General features: G+C 49.3%; 1 protein-coding gene across 1 annotated transcript in view; it reads right to left on the reverse strand.

The window, feature by feature from the left end:
• The window catches only part of LOC128793746 (hydrocephalus-inducing protein-like), a 36,043-nt gene extending 17,292 nt beyond the window's left edge, over window positions 1-18,751 (reverse strand). Inside the window, exons 1-10 of the mRNA XM_053953160.1 lie at window positions 18,583-18,751; window positions 16,787-16,903; window positions 15,570-15,683; window positions 13,494-13,613; window positions 11,575-11,709; window positions 9,976-10,175; window positions 6,683-6,801; window positions 5,174-5,378; window positions 1,586-1,778; window positions 381-480 (exon numbers count right to left, since the gene is read on the reverse strand). Of these exons, the coding sequence (XP_053809135.1) occupies window positions 381-480; window positions 1,586-1,778; window positions 5,174-5,378; window positions 6,683-6,801; window positions 9,976-10,175; window positions 11,575-11,709; window positions 13,494-13,613; window positions 15,570-15,683; window positions 16,787-16,858 (1,258 nt within the window). The 5' untranslated portion in view covers window positions 16,859-16,903; window positions 18,583-18,751. The remainder of the gene's footprint in view (window positions 1-380; window positions 481-1,585; window positions 1,779-5,173; window positions 5,379-6,682; window positions 6,802-9,975; window positions 10,176-11,574; window positions 11,710-13,493; window positions 13,614-15,569; window positions 15,684-16,786; window positions 16,904-18,582) is intronic.
• Window positions 18,752-19,096: the final 345 nt, after the last annotated feature.

The following is a 19,096-nucleotide window of genomic DNA, read 5'->3' on the forward strand; positions in this document are numbered from 1 at the left end:
AGAGGGGCTTAGTGCTTGTTCACTAAAGCTCTTCTGCTCTCTAGCTCTTTGGCCTTTGAGGAAATGCTGGCAAAGCCATGGCATGAAAACCTCTCCCTGCACTGCCTGGGTTGCTCTGGGATCAGTAACCCAGACACAGGATTCTGAGCCCTGGCCTTGCACGGGAGACTCCCTGGAAGCTGCAGGGCCAGTGGGGATGTGCCAGCACTGCCCTGAGCCCTGGCCCTGGCGACTCCCTGGAAGCTGCAGGGCCAGTGGGGTGTGCCAGCACTGCCCTGCTGACCAGGGACTCTTCCCAGCAGTTACAAGGGAGCCCAGTGGGCTCAGGCTTGCACCATGGCTGCACTGAGGGTGAGAGAAGCAGGGGAAAGGAGCTGTACCTGAGATGCTGCAGTAAGCCATACTTTGGTACTTCAGTGCCTCTAGGGGCTTGAAGGTCACCTTGATTTCAGCCCAACCATTTGGCTCAATTTCTCCCTCCTAAAACAGAAAGGGACAGCAAAACATTTCTCTTCAAACTGCATATTTCTTGTTTTCAACCACAGTCCTGTAAGCCTTTATTTAGAGCATCAATGATGAGTGAACAACACAAGGAGCCCAAGGAAATACTCCAAACCCAGCTCAGCACACCGCTGGAAGCTCTCAATGCTCAGCTGATCAGCTCCCACTCTCCACAATATTCCTACTGCTCTGACACAAGCCCTTGGTCACATCATGCTGCTGTCAGCTGCAGTGGGATGTAACTGCCACTGTGCACTTGTGGCTCTTCACAAGGAGAGAACATGATCCCCTTCCTTGGAAATAAAAATATTAGTTTAACCTGTTTTGAAAGAAAGCAGAGATTGGCATTATTCTGGGGTTTACTCCAAGATGAGAAGGGATTTTGCACTGTGCAGACACCAGGCATTCATAATCTCTCACAATGCCAGTAACTCAGAATCAGGGCTCTGGTTGGTGGGAGGACGTGGCAGTTTGCTTGCACAAACAGAAAAGGAAAAGGTTTTCTGTCTGTGTGTGCAGGAGAACTCGTAAGGCCCATTTAAACCTTCCAGCCTTGTGTCCAGGCTCTCAGATGACACTGGAAGGGACACTCGGAACTAGTGCAAAGCGTGCTTACAGGAGGGGATTGGCATTTCTGTGATTAACCTCGGGCTGAATTTGGCCTCCTTTTCCCAGCGAACCATTGCAAGCTTCAGGTCAGTATGTGAACTGGCAGAGCTCCAACACCCTCTGCTGAACCCCAGGCACCACGTGTCGGGGGAGCCCCTGCCTACAATAACTGCTCCCTGTGGACACTGCAAGGACACGCACGGAGCGCCCTTGAGCTCGAGCCCTGGCAGCAGAGCTCGGCTTTGTCAGGCTCCCAGCCCTGCCTTGAGCCTGCAGGGCAGAAATACTTTCTGCAGGGAGCTCTGCAGCCACACCAGAAACTCCATGTCCTCCCTCTCAGCACATCCAGCCAGCTGAGGATCTGCTGAGTGCCTGCATCTGGGGGAAGGGGGGTGGGAATAGGGTGGGTGGGAGAACAAAGAGGAAGAGGAGGAGGAGGAAGAGGAGGAAAATGGGGTTCTCAGCTATCACTTACCACTGGCTCAATGAAAAAAATGTCATTGGAGAACAGCATAGGGTCTTCTTGCACCTTTGCCACCTCCTCTTGGACCATGTTCCTTAGGAGAGCAATGCGATCTTCACAAAAGCCCTTCACCTTCCGTATTTCTTTCTCCTCCATTAAGGTTTCCAGCCACACCTCACTTGGCAGGTGCAGCAAATGACACTGCCTGCAGCCACAGGGAGACACAAGGCCAGCAGATCTTTTAATAAACCACATATTTGCAGAGGGAAGTGTGAGTGCAGGAGAGCAAAGCACTTGGGGAGGAGCAGCAGCAGCTCCCCAGCAAGGGCTGACCCCAAGCCATGGGGGTCCCACATGGATCAGAGGATAACTTGCTGTTCACTGGCACAGCAGGTAGTTTTACTCCACACTTGCAAGCTCAGGAGACGTTTCCAAAGACAGCAGCCCTCAAGAGAACCTCCTGGCTCAAAGCCTCTGCCAAAACTGACGGAGAATCCACCAGGCACTTCAAGTGGCTTTTCCTACCACTGAGCTGCCTGGGGGAGGCAGATAAAGATCACAGAGCAGGACTTCCCTGGGAAGGGGAGATGAAGCTGGGCTGCAGCTACATGTTACCAGCATCACTCTTTGTTTCTTCCATTTTGGATCTGCCCTGTTCCCTACTCTGCCTTTCACAAGAGCATCCCAGGGCAACTCCAAAGGAAATTGATGAATTCTGGCACCGCATCCCTTCAGTGACATTCAAGGTTTTATATGCAATATGCATGAAAACAGAGGCTCTGAGAGGGGAAGGGACTTTGTTGTGCCAGAGGGAGACAGCAAACTCCCAGAGAGGCCTTTTCATGATTCAGATCTTTTTTGGTCCCATCCCAGTGCATGGTAGTAGAATGTCCTGAGAGGGAAAGGGTCCTGCACTATCTCCTCCCATAAAAAGTCCTCTCTGCTCTGAGATCTCAAAAGCTTCTCTGACATGACAGCAGGACAGTGGCCTTGGAGCTAAAACCATCCCTAAGACTGGAAGTAAGGAAGAACAAAATGTCCTGGTGACAGTCGAGGACACCAAACCGGCATGAAAACAGATGTAATTGGAAGAAACCCCACAAAACCAAAACCAGGTTGAAGTTTACTTTGGGGAAACCTAGTTGCTTCTGAGGGGAAAGTGGATCATCTGGGGTCCAGGCTGAGGCAGGCAAGTGGAAAAAAAATGGAAATAAACAGCCCAGGGAAGTAGCCAGAAAAGGATTTTCTTTTAACACACAGAGCTTGTATGGAAGTCAGACACTCTATAAGGAGATAGAGTGTGGGAGGGGTTCCTGCTCTCCCTTGGGAGGCAGCAACAGTTTAGAAAAGGTTGCCAATCAACTGCTGCTCTCCGCCCCAGAAGAGCTGTCCATCAATGTTTAGCATACTCCCCAGTTCCAGAAGGTTCAGTTATTCCGTTACCCCCATTGGCTCCTGTTAGAATACCACTCCTCCTCTGTACCCCGATTGGTTCTCTGTATGTCACCCCACTCTGTCTCCCCCCCTTTACCCGTTGGCTGTTTTGTACCCTAACTACACCCACTTCTTTGCCCTTAATACCAGCCCCGTCTTTCCTCGGGGCTCCCGGACTTCGCTCCCTTCTGGAGAGTTCGTGTTCCTCGTTTCACCCCCCTGTTCCTGCGACGCTCCTGAAATAAAGCCTCTAGGAATAAAGCCACTTCGGAGCCCTCTCGTCCTTACGGTGGAGCTATCCGGGTCCCGCCACCTCCTCCCCGCGGACCCGTCCTCTGAGGGTTTTCCCCCGGACAGGCTGGGCACCCGGGTGAAGCCCGGAGGACTTGTATTTTAATACAATAGAGAACAGTGGAAAACCAAGAAGCCCAGGGCACTAAAGGACCCTCTTGCCAGCCATTCAAGAGGGCAAGGGTTGATCTCCTGGTCCTTTGCAGGCAATGCGAAATGGCTCTGGGGAGTGCGAGCGACCTGGCCCGCAGCAACCAGGGGCTTGCCACAGCAGTTTTGGCCCAGCGTTTTTCAGTTTTTGCGTGGCAGTTCACGCAAGCAGGCTGAGCAGAAAGCGTGCAGCCACCCACCCTCCTTGGATAGTGGGTTGTGTCTTTTGGCTGGTTGCCTTTGGCGCTTGCCTTTTTTTTTTTTTTTTCTTTCTTTCTGGGTTTTTTTTTCTTTCTTTCTTTTTTTTTTGGGTTTTTTTTTTCCCAGCAATGGTTTACAAATGATGAAAAGCCATTGCTGCTGCTGCTGCTGCTGCCAGCAGGAGTGCACTAACTCAAACAGAACCCCACAGGAAGGACGCAGCTGTCCAGGCCCCTGGCTGCAGGGAGGGTCTGAGCCTGGTGTTAATATCAGACGACAGTGTGAAAGACACCTGTGTGTGGTGTCAGCAGGTGAATGATCTGCTCTGTCTGGTGGCAGAGCTTAAGGAAGAAGTGGAAAGGCTGAGGAGCATTAGGGAGAGTGAAACAGAAATAACCTGGTGGAGTTACACCTGTCCAACCCTGAGAGAAGCTCAGCAGGAGCCAGAGGAGTCCTGCCCTTCTTGGGATCAGGCAGGAGGAGGAGACCTAAGAGACAGGTCAAGGCGAATGGAAATGGGTCTCTGCTGGGGAGGTAATAAAATTCCTTCCTGATGCCCATCACCTACCCAGGTGCCCTGACAGAATATGGTATGTGGCCCTGGATCCACAGGGTCTGGCAGATGACACTAAAGAAAAAATTCTGTCTGGAGAGTCTCCCAGCTGCACTTGGTCTGTCAGACAGATTACAGCCTCAAGTATTAAGAAGAAAAGAAGGGTAGTGGTAGTAGGTGACTCCCTTCTAAGGGGAGCTGAGGGCCCTGTAGATCAACTGGATCCATTCCACAGAGAAGTGTGCTGCCTCCCTGGGATCCAGGTACTGGATATCACAAGGGGATTTCCTAATAACTAAATGAACTTCATCTGTTCACCACTGTCTGGGGTACAGTGATCGTGAAATAATAAGAGTTCTCAATATTTGGTGAAACAAGGAGGGGCATCAACAAAACTTCCACTCTGGACTTCTGGAAGGCAGATTTGGCCTGTTCAAGAGACTGATTTGGAGAGTACTTTGGGAAACAGCACTTAAAAACAAGGGGTCCAGGAAGGATGGATATACTTCAAGAAAGAAGTCTTGAAGGTACAGGAACAAACTGTCCCTGTGTGCTGAAAGGTGAGCTGACGGGGAAGACAAGCAGCTTGGATGGGCAAGGAGCTCTTGAAGGAACTAAGGGGGGAAAAAAGAGGGTGTATCACCTTTGGAAAGAGGGGCTAGCAACTCAGGAACTGTTTAAGGATGTTGCCAGGTCATGGAGGAAGATGATTAGAGAGGCAAAAGCCCAATTAGAACTTGAGGAAATCCAGTCATTGCAACCAACCTTTCCTTCCCAAAATGCCATGGTTGGAGTATAAATGGAACTGGAATGCTAAGTGCTGAGCTCCTGAAACCCAGGGACACACACCCTAGTGCCAGGGATGGTTTACTTGGCCTAAACCATTCAAAAGCACCAACACCCCCCTGAGGCCACATGTCAGTTTGTGTCTCGGGCCATGTATCTCACTGAAATGCATCTTTCAAACCAACCTCCTCTTCACTTCATTCTCGTCTTCCTCAGTAGGAAAAGTCTTCCACTGGAAGTGGGCTGTGATGTTACTCCTGTTTTTGATGAACATGGTTGTGTGGTTTGACATGGTGATGAAAGTCTTCTCCACCTCCACGGAATTTGTGCTCAACCCAATGTTGAGATCTACAGCTTCTCCATGGAGGTTTGTGTGGATACTTTCTTCACCTGGAACAAAGCAAAGAGGAGTCTTTACTCAGCTCACTGGCTGATGGAAGCACAAGGAACAGAGCAAACCGCAGGTCACAGAAGAAGGTTGTAGCTGAATGAGCAGTTCCATGGATCAGTACACTTATCACATCCTGACAGCTCTGGGTGTACAGCGTGAAGATGTCCTGGGCAGCTCCTTAAACACCTTATTTCTGAGTGTGTGTGTACAGATTTGGCCCCAAGGTGACAGTATATACAGTGAGATTTGTCAATGTGCTCCAGTGACTCACTCAGATCAGGGAGTGGGTCACTCAGGGATTTCTGCATCAAAGTCCTTCAGGTGACGCTGAGGAGCCCTGTTCAGTCTTGGCTTGCCCAGGGTCTCCCCTGGGCATCCCACAAGACTCATGTCTCTCCTGATCCCTTGGATCCCTTATTGCTGACAAGCAAATATGCCTGGGGGCATGTGGGCAGAAAAAGGAGACCCAGAGGAACAAATTAAGTGACAGCCCACAGCAGGAGGGGACACAGGTGAGGAAACCAGCCTGGCTCTGTAATACGACAAACCACTACAAAATGAACACCATGAAAATCATCATCATCTTCCTGTCCAAACTCACAGCCACATCAGTCTTGAAATATTTTATATCGTTCTGATCTCAAAAACCAAGCTGGAGCATTGCAAATTAAATAAAAAAGGGGAAACTGAAAGATTAGTAAGTACAGAGCAGCTTCTATATGAAGACTGAATGGGATTCCTCAGTCTAGAAATCAAATGGGAGATAGATGTGAGAGGTTTGCAACAGCGTGAACGGCTTCGGAAATGGGGACAAGGAAAATTTTGTCTTGATTTGTCACCAAACAGGAACTCGACGGCCTGAAAATGTTATTAGACAGAAACTACATATATGTGTAGAGGGCAACAAGAAAAAGGGTCTGTGACAAGCCAAGGGAGAAGCAGCATATGGGACAGAGGTGTGCAAGAAACACATTGCATTGGAGAGAGTCTGATGGAAACCTCACACCTCACATACAGCACTGCCCAGGAATAAAATAAAACTTCACCCAGGCATAGCCACATGGTAGTGGAGAATCAGGGATCCTCCTTCCTCCACCCAGCAACTCCCAGCAAAACAGGAGTCCAATAATTCCCTGTTAGAGAGGATCCACTTTATCAACCCCCTAAACACCAAGGAGTTCTCAGTTTTCTCGGGGGTAAAACTGAACAGGGGAGGGACCTCTAGAGGGAATGGAGGGGGGTGGGACAACAGGGAGTGATGGTGCAGAACTGTCCTGTGCCCCGTGCAGGGCCCAGCACTCACCGATGTTGCAGCACAGGGACCCGGAATGATCACCATTCGTCAGCGGGTGAAATCCCACTGTCACCCGCATGCTGTCACCAGCGCCCAGAGTTCCCTTGGCCGGAGCCACGAAGAAAGGACTGCAACACAGAGAGAGGGATCAGGACTCGGGGGGACACCTGGGCATGAGATTCCTTCTGCAGTGCAGCTCACTTCAGCTCACTTGGGCAAGCAGGGAGCAAACCAACCACGGTCAACAGAAGACAGACAGAACAGACAGCATCAGAAACAGCCACTGACCCACTTCTGAGCAGATCCAGCCCTCACAAGATCCTGTGGGATAAAATTACTTCATGTCCCCCATACTCTGCATCCAGCCCTCTGCAATGAGACTCAAGGGTCCGACTGCCAGCAATCCCATCAGCGAATGGTTTGTGAAAAGGGTTCAGAGCTATCTGCATGCACAACTTGACACTGACTGCCTCAGGAATTTCTCTTTACCTGCTGCCTATAAACCTCATCTCAAGAGATGCAAATGTTAGGGCACTACCTGTCCTGTGAGATTACAGCCTGGAATCAGACAGGGAGAAGGAGCTTTTCCTTGAAGACCAAGGAATAATTACTGTTGAATTTGCAGTGTGGTTCTTTGGTTTATTTTACCTTGAAAACGTGCTGTTTTAGCCTAAAAAGGGCACATTTTATCAGCATTTCAATGAAAGCTGCTCTAAGAAAAGGAGCAGTCAAAACTCCAAAAGAGTGCAAACACAGTGACATGGAAACACAGAGGAGGATGCCATTTACAGTCTGAAGGATCCAATCCCAGCTAAATGAATCACCATTAGCAGGAGCACATCAAAGAAGCAGAACAGGAGGCTTCTGTGTATTTACCAGCAATGCAGTCTGGGACTCTGGGTTGCCATGCAGGCTGGTAACTCTTTGCCCAGCAGAGGAACTCTGTGCAATGTGTTATATAATTGCAAATAATTATGCAAATGTGTTGGTACATTTTGGATTTAACAGGAGCAATTAGGATTGGTCACCAGCTAAAGAGCTCTTGCCTGACAAACACAAGACTCCATGCTTTGATGCTCAGGGACAGCTCAGGGGAAATGTGCTTCTGCCCAGCAGCTGCTGAGCTTTGTGCTCTTCTACAGCCCCACTGAGGAAACAAAAGTTCCTGGCCTCGGTGCTTTGCTGGTGGCCAATTTGTCACTTAAAAGTGTGTTCTGAGGAGTTTGGTGATGAATGCATCGCCACACAAAAATAAAGAGAATATCTGGCAAGCTGAACTTTATTCATGTCAGTACTGACAGTTGATGAACTTGCTTCAGGTTCAGCTCATTAAGGACCTATTGCTGCAATTATGGGCCTGACCTGTTCCCATTACCACTAGTGGGAACATCACTACTGGCTGATGGAGAAGTCTTGGGCCAGCAATGTTTTTGTGTTGGACGTGAGACTTTGGAGAGAGGGGAGGAAAGACAAAGCCCCACCAGCCCCAGAGCCAGATTAGTGTACGTGCTCCTGCATCTGCCCCGGGGATGCCAGGACTGCTGCAGGTCTCTGCTGGGGCTTGGGGCGATCAGTGCCTGGTGTGGGCAAGGCACAGGATTTTTTTCCTATTCTTTTGCCAGAAATTTCATCAGAACAGAGAAGCTGCCAGTTAAGGGAATCCCTGGCCACTCTTCAGCATTCCATTCCATTCCATTCCATTCCATTCCATTCCATTCCATTCCATTCCCACTGCTGCCCCATGTTACATGCTCCTGCCCTCAGATGGCAGGATGGGAATAACACTCCTGAGGGTGACTTCAGGGTTGCCTGAGAAAGAAGGTGTCTTCTTATTTTCAAATTATCAGGAGAAGAGGATCCAGCCAAGTTCAGGACTCAGTCGTCAGGACTGAAAAACTGACTGCAAATCAGCCCCTGCATCTTCTACATCCCTGGGCTGTAACCAGCAGACTCCTATGTTATTGCTGTAGCAGTCATCTCTCCCACAGACCTGGCTCCCCAAGACCCAAGGACGCAAGCTCTACAGCTGAACTTAAATCCTCTGAATTTCAGCCAACACCACTAAGCTGTTCCCTGAGCCCACAGATAGAAGAGCTGTGAAGGAGACATCCCTGACACTGTAATAACCAAATGAAAACCACTGCCAAGAGATGGGGCTGGCAGGCTAAATTTTGGCCTTTTATCTGTAAATTGTGACCTGTTTCTTAAGGTAATTCCCATCCTGTTAGATCTGCCCTTTCAGTGAATCACTGCTGTATCCAACAGGCAGAAAAAGGCAAGGTATGGAGGGGGTTTTAATAGGTTGTTTTCTTCTGCTTTTTAACTAGGTCCATTTGTATGTTTGTTTCCTTGTATGGCATCTAAAGACAGGTCCAGATCTCCCAATGGCACCTTGATCCATAGACACTGGTCTTGCTTTGAGCAGTGTGTCTCAGATGATTTCCAGAGGTCCCCTCCAGCAAAAGTTACTCTATACTTTTATCTTCTAAATCAGCCCAATTGCTTTTCACATATTCCCTAATGTCTCCTATTTCCTATACACCTGTGCATGTAGCTATGGGCATGTGGTATATTGCCAGGCATTAGAGGAGCTCAGCCTGCATGAAAGTTCCCAATGAAGAATTCATGATCTTCTGGCAAACATCTAATACAAAAAAAAAACCAAAAAAAACGCCCCAAAAAAACCCAAAAAAACCCCCCCAAAAAAACCCCAACAAAACCAAAAAAAAAAAAAACCCAACAAAAAAAAACCCAGCAGAGCAGAAACAGAGGAACTGCAGAGTATTTAAAAAGAAATCTCAATGAAAGGGGGCACAACCTTATTCAGAGATTTAAATAGTCTGTTTGAAATTGTAAACTGGCTTTCAAAGGTTTATCATGGAACACGATGCCCTCAGCTGACAAGGGAAATCAGGTCAGCTTTAAGTAACAGGAAGTGCACCGTCTGCCTGCAGCACAGCTCATGTTGGGCATCTGATGCAGGGACCACTGGAAAGCCACGTGCTTGTGGCCTCCCAGAGAATGGCTCTATTTGGCTGACAGTGCTGAGTAAGCATTTCAGAAGCTGTTTGTGCTCAGGAGGGTGCAAGCCAGCTACTAAGATGTTCCAGCACCCTCCAGGAAATCTGGGACAGAGAAAGCTCAAAGGCTGCATCCTGCTTAAAACATGAGAACCAACAGCAAACCCCACAGGTCCTGCCCATTTCCAGCCAGGGCTGCAGGGCAGCAGCTGCAATACTCTGGTTCCTTTGTTGCTCTTTCCCAGCCCTGTTATCACCCAAAGGTGTTTTGGTCTGCCTCACCTCTGGGTGCTCAGCTGGTAACGAGCTGCCCGGTGACTGACATTGCGAACCACCAGAGTCTGCTGGCTGCTGTACTTGACGGGACACTTGGAGAAGTCCAGCTGGTCAGGGAAGTCCAGGATAGCTTTGGCACCAATAGCCCGAATTGGCACAACTATCCTTTCCCTTGCAGTGATGCAGATGAGCTCATGGACATAATCCTGCAGGAAAAGAAACTAGCTCAGCACAGGACATTTAGTGCCATCCCCATAGCAGAAGAAAAAAAACCGTTTCTGATAACCATTCAAGAGCATCCATTTACCTATTCCACCCTAAAATGAACACTAAGTTCTACTAAAACGTCACATTTTAAAGGCACCAGTGCACTTTGCAAAACCTATCTCTGTGGCATTAAGCTCTTGTGTCACTTGGGTCATACAGAGAACTACCCTAGGCCACCATAATTTTTACTCTAAATTTTAATAATTTTAAATAATTCCTAAATCCCTTCTAAGGAACATGGAGCTAGGGAACACAGGACATTCCTCTTCAGGTTTCTATTCCTTCTGTTTGAGAATAGGAAAAAGTGTTAAACTGACTCTAAGCAGCAAAAGGAAGATTGGAAGATGAGAAAACAGCTGCACCCAAAGAGCTCCTGCACCTCTGGCCTGGTGTAGAAACATCAGTTCACTCGGAACTCCCCTCTAACTTTGCCTCTCCAACCAAGTCAGGAGAACAGTGCTAAGAGGTAGCAGGATGCTGTTGCCTCTCTGTCTCCCTGCAAGGCTTCCTCCCTTCCATGCCATGTCCTAAACCCTGTTGTATGAACAAGCCTCTGGATCACAGCACTGAGATCAGACTTGCCAGGGCCCCAGCACTGGTGTTCAAACCTCCCCATAAAAGCAGGTTTGGCATGGAATGGGTGCCAGTTGACAGAGCCACCACAGTGACAGGCATGAAGACAGAGCCACAGCAGTGTCACTGCTCTGGGCTCACAGCTCTGCCTGCAGGTTGTACCTGCCCTATACAAGCTCTTTCAGGCAGGTGTCCAAGTCCCCTGCAGCTCACCAACCTCCTGCTGACTAAGGGCACCTAGAGCCCAGTGTGCCTGTGCCAGGCTGGGCTCCCGGGCACAGCACATCCTCTGCCCTGGCCCTGCAGCTGTATCACGGTCAGTTGTGCTCTGGGCCAGCACAGCTGCAAGGCTGGAGAACAGAGGGTGTGAAAAAGCACCGTCTTTGCTCCAGCCCAGGCTGAGGCAGGGAAGCTGTTGCCAGTCAGGAAGAAGGAAAGCTCTCTGACCTCTTAATTCCTCTGGTATTTTCCATAATAATTAAGCTCCTTTCACTGTACCTAGAGATGGCCAAATATCTGTCAACACCTCTTTGTCATTTTCATACTGCTCCCTGTGCATCTTCCCTTGGGAATGCTCAGGAATGTGTAGGGAGGGGAAGCAGAGCCTGTCAGGCCTGGGTGCAGTGCACATGCCGAGGTGTGACTGGCTGCAAGCTGCCTGCCCACAGCCTGGCACCAAGCTTACAGCATGGAATGGGCTGTAGCCAGGGTGCAGGGAACAGTGCCTTTGGAGATATTTCTGTGTTTGGGCTCCTCCAGTCTCACCGTGTTCTCGTCAGGGGTGAAGCGGATGCGCACGTGGACAGGCACACGCGGCGTCGTGACACGGTACGCATTGTTGGGGCACACGAGCTGGAAATAAGGTGACCTCTCCATGGAGACCTTCACCACCTGAGGAAACTGCGGGAAAGACATAAAATGATGATTTTGCCACTTGTGGAAACAGGACGAGAGGAGACCTGTCCGTGCCCTGGTGACATCCCTCCTTGACCCCTTTCCAAAGCACTTTCAGCTGTGGAGGTACAGGCACATAATTCCCAAGGGTGAACTTGAATCCCTTCTGTCTGGGTCCAGCATTTTGGCCAGCATTGGGGCAGTAGGGCAGTGCCTGGTGGGAAGGAAGGGCCAAGCAGGTCAGCATGATCAGGATGGAGACAAGAGCACCTGAACCAAGTCATCTACATATTCGACAAGGCCAAAAAACCTGCTGGCTTCTGCCAGCACACAGCCATGCAGTAGTCGTGTTCCAGAGGGGGAATGTGCTGCCTGAAAGCAAAACAGCACGTTATCCTGGGAGAAGGAAGAAATTCCCTTCTAGCAGATCAGGTTTGGGTAGGGACGTTCTGGGGATACAGACAGGCAGAGAGACCAGCAAGAGAGGAGACCAAACACTGTGGCCTTACTGGGAATAAAAGCAAACGAAGGAACACAGCAAGACAATCCCTAAAACAAGGAGATGACAAAGAGAATTTAAATGGGCAGTAAAGCAGCAAGGAAGAATCATAAAACCATGAGAGCAATCAGCTTGCCAAAAGTGACGGAAACACAGACAGGCTGTGCCTATCGACTGTGGGCTTTGAAGGCGTTTTCTGCCTGGAGAAACATGACCAGCATTGACTCACAGTGTGGTTTCAGTATTAAAAGCCAATCTTGGCTCTCCAGGGGTTCTTGCTGCCTGTGCAGGCAAGCTGGGCTGCTGGGCATTCCCGCCTGCAGCCAGCAGGCCAGGTTCTGCCCTCTGGGATACACAGACACAGCAAACATGCATTTTCTAGCACACAGATATCAACCCCTGAGCACCAAAATGCTCTCCAAAAGTCTAAACCAGATGCTTTTGACTCCCTCCTGACTCTTCCCACCAGCCCACTCTTGGCACAGGCCTCATTTGAGAAAACGTTTCCCTGACTGAAATTCAAAGGGTCTCAGTTTTCCTCTTTACAGTGGAACACAACTGCTGACATTTCTCAACTTTTTCCCTCTCAACTCTCTTGGCAAACTGCAAAACAATCACAAGTTCTTCAAGTGAACATGAAAACCTCCAGGAGCACACGGCTTTGGATGTGCTGTGGTTCTCCAAAGGAAAAGCAGAGCACCATGCTGCTTTTGGAAAACCTGAGCAGAGCTGGATGAAGTTCAGCAGGAGTCTGAAGTGGCACCTAAAGGCCTCCTGCTGCTTCTACTACATCAATCTGATTCCAGGGCAGTTTCAGAACACATTTCCTGCAGTGCCAAAGCCATTAATGATAAATGATTCCAGCATAAAGTGGAGAAGGCTCAGCCCCTGAGCTTTGACTGTGAGCTGCATAAAGGAAGACAAACAGGCTGAGAGAAGCAGAGATTCCTACCAATTTTAGGAGCCAAGTTTATGTAAGGAGACACAGGAGGTGGTACAGACTCAAGGCAAAGCATGAGAGAAGGTAAGAACTGTACAGCCCTCAACATTCCTATCAATCCAGAGCTTTCAAGAGAAGGAAACTCCTTTGGGATAGATACCATCAACGCATGGCCAAAATCAGCGGACAATTCCCAGCACAGGAAGATTTCCACCATCTTGCAGAACAAAGGTGCTGAGACATTTTCTTCTGCATGTGCTGCAGCAGATAACTTGCTTTGCTGTACACTATGGGAATTACACCACTCTCCTCTTCCAGCACAGTGTTAAAGCTTCATGTCCCAGCACTTACCTTGTCCTTATTCATGATAGACAGCACCATTTCAGAGACCTCATGGGCGACGAAGTTCTGAAATACCACCTCTGGTGGGGAAATCTGAAACAAGTTCTGTTTCAGGGGAGTTGATGGCAGCTGGAGAGGAAAGAGAGAGCAGGGAGGTTCAGCTGCTGGGAGGAAGGTTCATGAAGGACAATCTTACACTGATCCCCAGTGAAGTACAGGCTCGGGGTGAGCACATCTGCCCAGCCCATACTGGGCAAACAATAGCTCACCTACCTCTGCTCTGAGCTGATCAAGAGCTGCTGGGCCACACAGAGCAGGTTCAAGGCAAGCTGCTCTTCTGGCATGTATTTCTCCTGGTTTCCTTCTCCAGAATGCCAGGCAGCAATTACCTTAAGCACAGCCCTGTGCCCATGTGGTCACAGAGCCCTGGGGCACTCATGGAGTAAGAAAAACCCACAGATTTACAGGAGACTCCATGGGAAACACTTTTGGGATGTCCTTAACTCTGAGACAGGGAAACCAAGGCCCACACAACTACAAATATCTTTTTTGCTCTAGAACTTAGACATCACTAAGAAGAGAACAGTACCAGAGAAGGTGTGAGAGATGAGGTGATATTTTCCTAAAGCCAAAAGGTTATTAAGCAAAAGAATGGAATTTGCTGGTTCTATGTGTTGTTTGTGGTTGGGATTTGTTCAGGTTGGTTTGTTGGGTGTCGCAGTGAGGAGGATGGGGTTGAAGACCTGACCAAAAGGAAGCAAGATGAGAGGGGAGGGGACAGAAAAGTTGGTGGTCAGTAGAGAACCCAAGTTCCTGAGTACCCATCCAATAGGAAAGGGGACAGGGACTGCCCCAGCCGGGTATAGAGGGGACAGAAAGATTGCCGTTTTCTCCGAGGGTGTGTTTGCTTGTCTCTAGGGGGAGGGAGACACGCCCGGCTCAGCTGAATCGTTACTAATAAACAGTTTTCTTTTGCTTCGATAATTTTGTCTCCTTTAATTGTACTCAAAAGATAGTGCAATTCAAACAGAGGGAAAGACAAGAATAAAAAGTCAAATGAGGTGAAAATAAAAAGACAAATGAGGTGAATGCTGAATGAGGATAAGGTTCAGCGGCTTTCTCAGCAACTTGGGTAAAAGTAGAGTTGGTATCTCCTTTTTCCATGTGCTTTAAATGGGTGCTTTCTTGTAATTATTGCTATCTTATTTAATACCATTGTAGAGGCACGTCTGGAATGACACAACAATGGCAAGTGCTTCCGGAGCAGAGACATTGCTTTGAGAAAACGCTCCCCTGCTTTGTCTGCCTTCTCCCGCCACACTGCTGTCACTCCAGCGACACAAGCAGGTCTCCTGTGTGACTTCCCGGGAGGCACAGTCTGCTGAAGGGTGTGGCTGCAGCACCCTGTCCCTTTGTTATGCCCTTCCCCGAGGTGTTCCCAATGCCCCTCTCCAGGGCAATCCTTAACCAGTGTGTTACATGTCTCTTGCTGCCGATTTCCTGCTCAACAGCCCACCTCGGTCACCCACCCCTTTGGACTGTGCTTTATACTGAGCCAGTCCTGCCAGAAAAGCAGCTTTAAACACACCTCTACGTAGGCACTGATCTAGATAAATCCATTCCATTCCCCTCTGCCCAGGGCAAGTCCCCTGTACATCTGGCAGCCTGCAAAATCTTAACACCCCTTCAGGGTCCCAACACATTGTTCCAACCCAAAGCATTCATGCAATTTGTTTTGTTAAATCTGAAGTGGTCTTCAAAGGCCAGCGCTGCCGCTCTAGAGGGAATCCTGTGACCACACCAAAGCAAGAGGTGGCTATTTCAGCAGGAGAATGGCAAATGGCAATTTTGTGCCTTTGTGTCCCCAGCCTTCCTCCCATGAGCAATGGCAGCTACACTCCAGCACACCCCAGCAGCTTCAGCAGAGGTTATTTGTGTTGGCTTAGTGCAGATCAGGACTCCCAGTCCACCACTACCAGCAGTTTGCTATGACAACAGGACCTGGACGCTGAGGTATTTTGCTGGAGGCAAGCCTGTCACAAGCACACACCCTCCTCAAACTTCAAACAGAAAGGAAAAGGCTACCTTTTGATGAGGCTCTCTCATGTCTGGAGGTGGGCCAGTTCTGGGCAGAATACTCCCCCCAGTGCTGGCCTTCCTGCTGACAAACTTCTCCATCAAGAACTTCGAGGGAAGCAGCTGAAAGGCAAAAATACACCAGCTGGAGCCTCAGAGATGCTCTTGTTCAGAAAGGCTTTTCTTGAACGAGTAGCACTGGTGAATAATTTGTGCTCACAACCACTAGGACAGCCCTGGAAGCCCTGGAATTTTCCTGCTGAAATAGTTAGCATCAGTAAATTAATAATACAAAGTAGAATACACATACTCCAGCCACATGGCTCTGTCCCATTAGCTTCTTCGTGATTTGATGTGACATGCTTGGGGATTTCTGCTCTTTGGGCATTTGTTTCCTCTTTAGTTTCATTGGATTGAGGCAGTGACCTTTTCAGAGAGTGGGGAGGAGCTCTCAGAACTCCCCTAACTCCGTCCGTGCACAACACTCAAAGCTCACAGCGAGGAGATAGCACTGCTGGGTGAGTCCAAGAGAAGCAAGAAAGGAACACTGTACCAAGAGTGAGGTGCACAGGAACGTGCCCAAGTTTTCCTCCTCTCTGTTCATTAGCATTTGTTTTCTCTCTCTGGGCTCACAGGCCCCTCCACAGAAGAAAACAGAGGGATCTCCTGGAGAGAGCCTCAGCAGTGGGGCATCTTCAGTCAAGTGAGCTCCAGACGGCCAAGGGACATTTGTGGCCCTGGCTCCAGTGCTGCCTGCAGGGCTGGATCTGCGCCCACACAGGAGATGAGAGAGAACAGCTGGCTGGGAAGCTCTTCCAGCTGGGACCAGCCGTGTCTCTCAAGGCTTTGGGCAGAGTTGGAGCTTTCCCCCGCCACGTGCCCGGGTGCCCAAGGGCAGGTTGGTCAGAGCAGCACAGGTGAGTGCCCAGCCTGGCAGAAGGAATTGCTGTGGCAAAGGGAAAGGGACAGAACACATGCTCAGGGCTTCAGCTGCACATTGGTTTCACTTGGCTCCGGTGGCACAGCCAGGCAGGATGCTGGACTGTCCCTGAAACATCACACAGCGTTCCCTACTGCACCAGGACAGCCCCCACCGAGGGCCAGGAGCACGGCACAAAGAGGTGGGGAGGGGGTCTGCAGCTTCACAGGCTGCTGACAACAGGGGCGGGGAGAGGAGGGACACGAGGGGAGTTTCCAGCCTTAACACAGCCCCAGTGGGTACTTACAGTAATAGATTTCAGCTTCTCCCTGGACAAAAGACGAGATGTCGGTGTCTTTCTTGGCAATCCAGATGCCATTTTCAAGGGAGGATGTTACAGGTGAGCGACAATGACTCAACAAAACTGGAAGGAGCAACAATGGAACTCTGAAAATCCAGAACCCAATTCATGGCAGATTCAAGGCATATACTGGTGCTAAAAATTTTATATGATTTGAAAGTAGCTGAGTGCTTGTTTGGCATAATAGCTAGTATTGTTATGCCTCTAGTTGGACTTTATTTGAACTATATGGCTACCTTGTGCAATTCAAAGATGGATCATACTGAAACCTGGAGCTAAAAATCTGAACATTAATAATAGTTAGAACAGACAAAGCTGTAGCTTAAATATTACTTTAAAATAGCTTGAGTGGACCTCCTCTTCTTTAGGCTAAACCACCGCTGCTCTCTCAGCTGCTCCTCACAGGACTTGTGAGAGACTGGAATGTTATGGCTAATGGCTTAAATATTGTTATGAAGGACTTTTTGCCCATTGTGACAAAACTGTATAAAGAAGCTGCAACCACTGAAGCCCACCCCTCCCTGAAAATGCCTCCTGACTGGAACTTGGGACTGTGAGTTAAGCCACCTAAGGGAACTTGAGATAAAATAAAAGTGACACTATTGTCCTGTTACCTCAGGTTTGGAGAGAAGGGAACAAGGCTAAGGGAGAAAAATGTATCCACAATAAAGCCAAACCCAGCAGCTGTCCTGAAAATCAGCTCTGTCTGCCTGCAGGCTGGGCAAGTCATAGCCACAGACTCATCTGCTGAAGCCAGGTTTGCACACAAACCTCCCATCAACAGAGGGGAAGGAGGAAATTTTGGGTGTGCAGTGTAACCTCTGGTAAGAGGCAGCGGACACCCATCCTCCCTCACACAAACTGGCTCAGCTCTAAAACCCCCCACCCCCAGAAGGTCACATCCAGGGGACATTCCCGTGAGGGGCAGCTCAGGGGGTGTCATAACCCATCAAAGACCTCCAAAGTGCCCCCAGACCCATGCCTGAGGCCTTGCACCAGATGACTGCATGGCATGCCATGTAACACCTGAAAATCCAGAACCCAATTCAAGGCAGACTCAAAAAACTGGTGCTCAAGATTTTACATTATTGGAAATTAGCAAGAGACAAAGTCCAACTTGCCCCACCCCAGGGAGGTACCTGGGCAGTCTCATCTTGCCCAAATCTGCATTAATCCATTGGGGTCTTAGGTCTTGCGAGACCTCACCACAGAGAAGACCAGAAGAGGATTTCACGGTTTCCAGTGGGATCCACGCAGTGGTGATACTTTCTACTTAATGTGTCACTCTCTTTCTCTCCCCCTCCCCAACGCCCTTCTCTATTTCTCTCTCTCTCTTCCTCACATTTACTGTTACATAAAATCCAGACTACTGACTTTGGCATATGGTCTCGTTTGCACCTTAATTCAGGGGCATCTCCCTAATAATTTTAATAACCAGATCATAACAGCCCACTGAAACTTGAACAGAACTCATTCACCTTTAAGCAGTTTAAGTAATCACTCTAGGAAAAAAAAATGTATGAAGTAGTAGATTTAGGAAATTTTGCATTTCTTCAGTGAAAAAAAACCACAATCAGTAGACCACAATCAGATGAACCATATGGTTCATCCACTCAGCTGTACATGCCACTGAACTGCTGCACCAGAAGACTGGCATTATCACATCCTGTATTTCCCTTTGGAATTCTCTTTCAGAGTGCAGATGTGACAAAACCAAAAGTACAACTTTCGTCAATCTTTACCTTCAAACGAAATTCAGGACACCCCCGCAGACACCAATGGTCTACGAGGTCAGGACTCGCTCGCGGAGAACCAATCTCTGCGAACAATTCACTTGGCGAATCGCCGAGTGTAGCCGCCTACACGAGCCCAAGCTGAGAACAACCAGCCAGGAGCGCGCTCTGCGGCAACTGAGGTCACATCGCCGCCACAAACGCTGCGGCCCCGTTGGCGGTTACCCGGCAACCGCGGCACCCGATTGTCGGGGGCTGTGACGCTGGGCGGGTCTCGGTCCCCGCTCGTTCCAGCCTTGGTGCCCCCTCGGTCCCTGGGCGGAATCCACTCCGGGGCCCGGAACGTCACGGGCCAGACCCTCGCCCTCAGCTCCGGGCTGCTCCTTCTCAACGGGAAAAACCCCGGTCTCAACAGTTTGTGTTCAGCGCAGAGCAGAAGTGGGAATCAGCCAGCTGCAGGTCCTGGGCGCTAACATTTAGCTTCTCGTTCTTAGGGACACACAGGGAGCAGAAGTAATTTCCT

The sequence above is a fragment of the Vidua chalybeata genome, chromosome 11, assembly GCF_026979565.1.
Source record: "Vidua chalybeata isolate OUT-0048 chromosome 11, bVidCha1 merged haplotype, whole genome shotgun sequence".
NCBI lineage: Eukaryota > Metazoa > Chordata > Aves > Passeriformes > Viduidae > Vidua > Vidua chalybeata.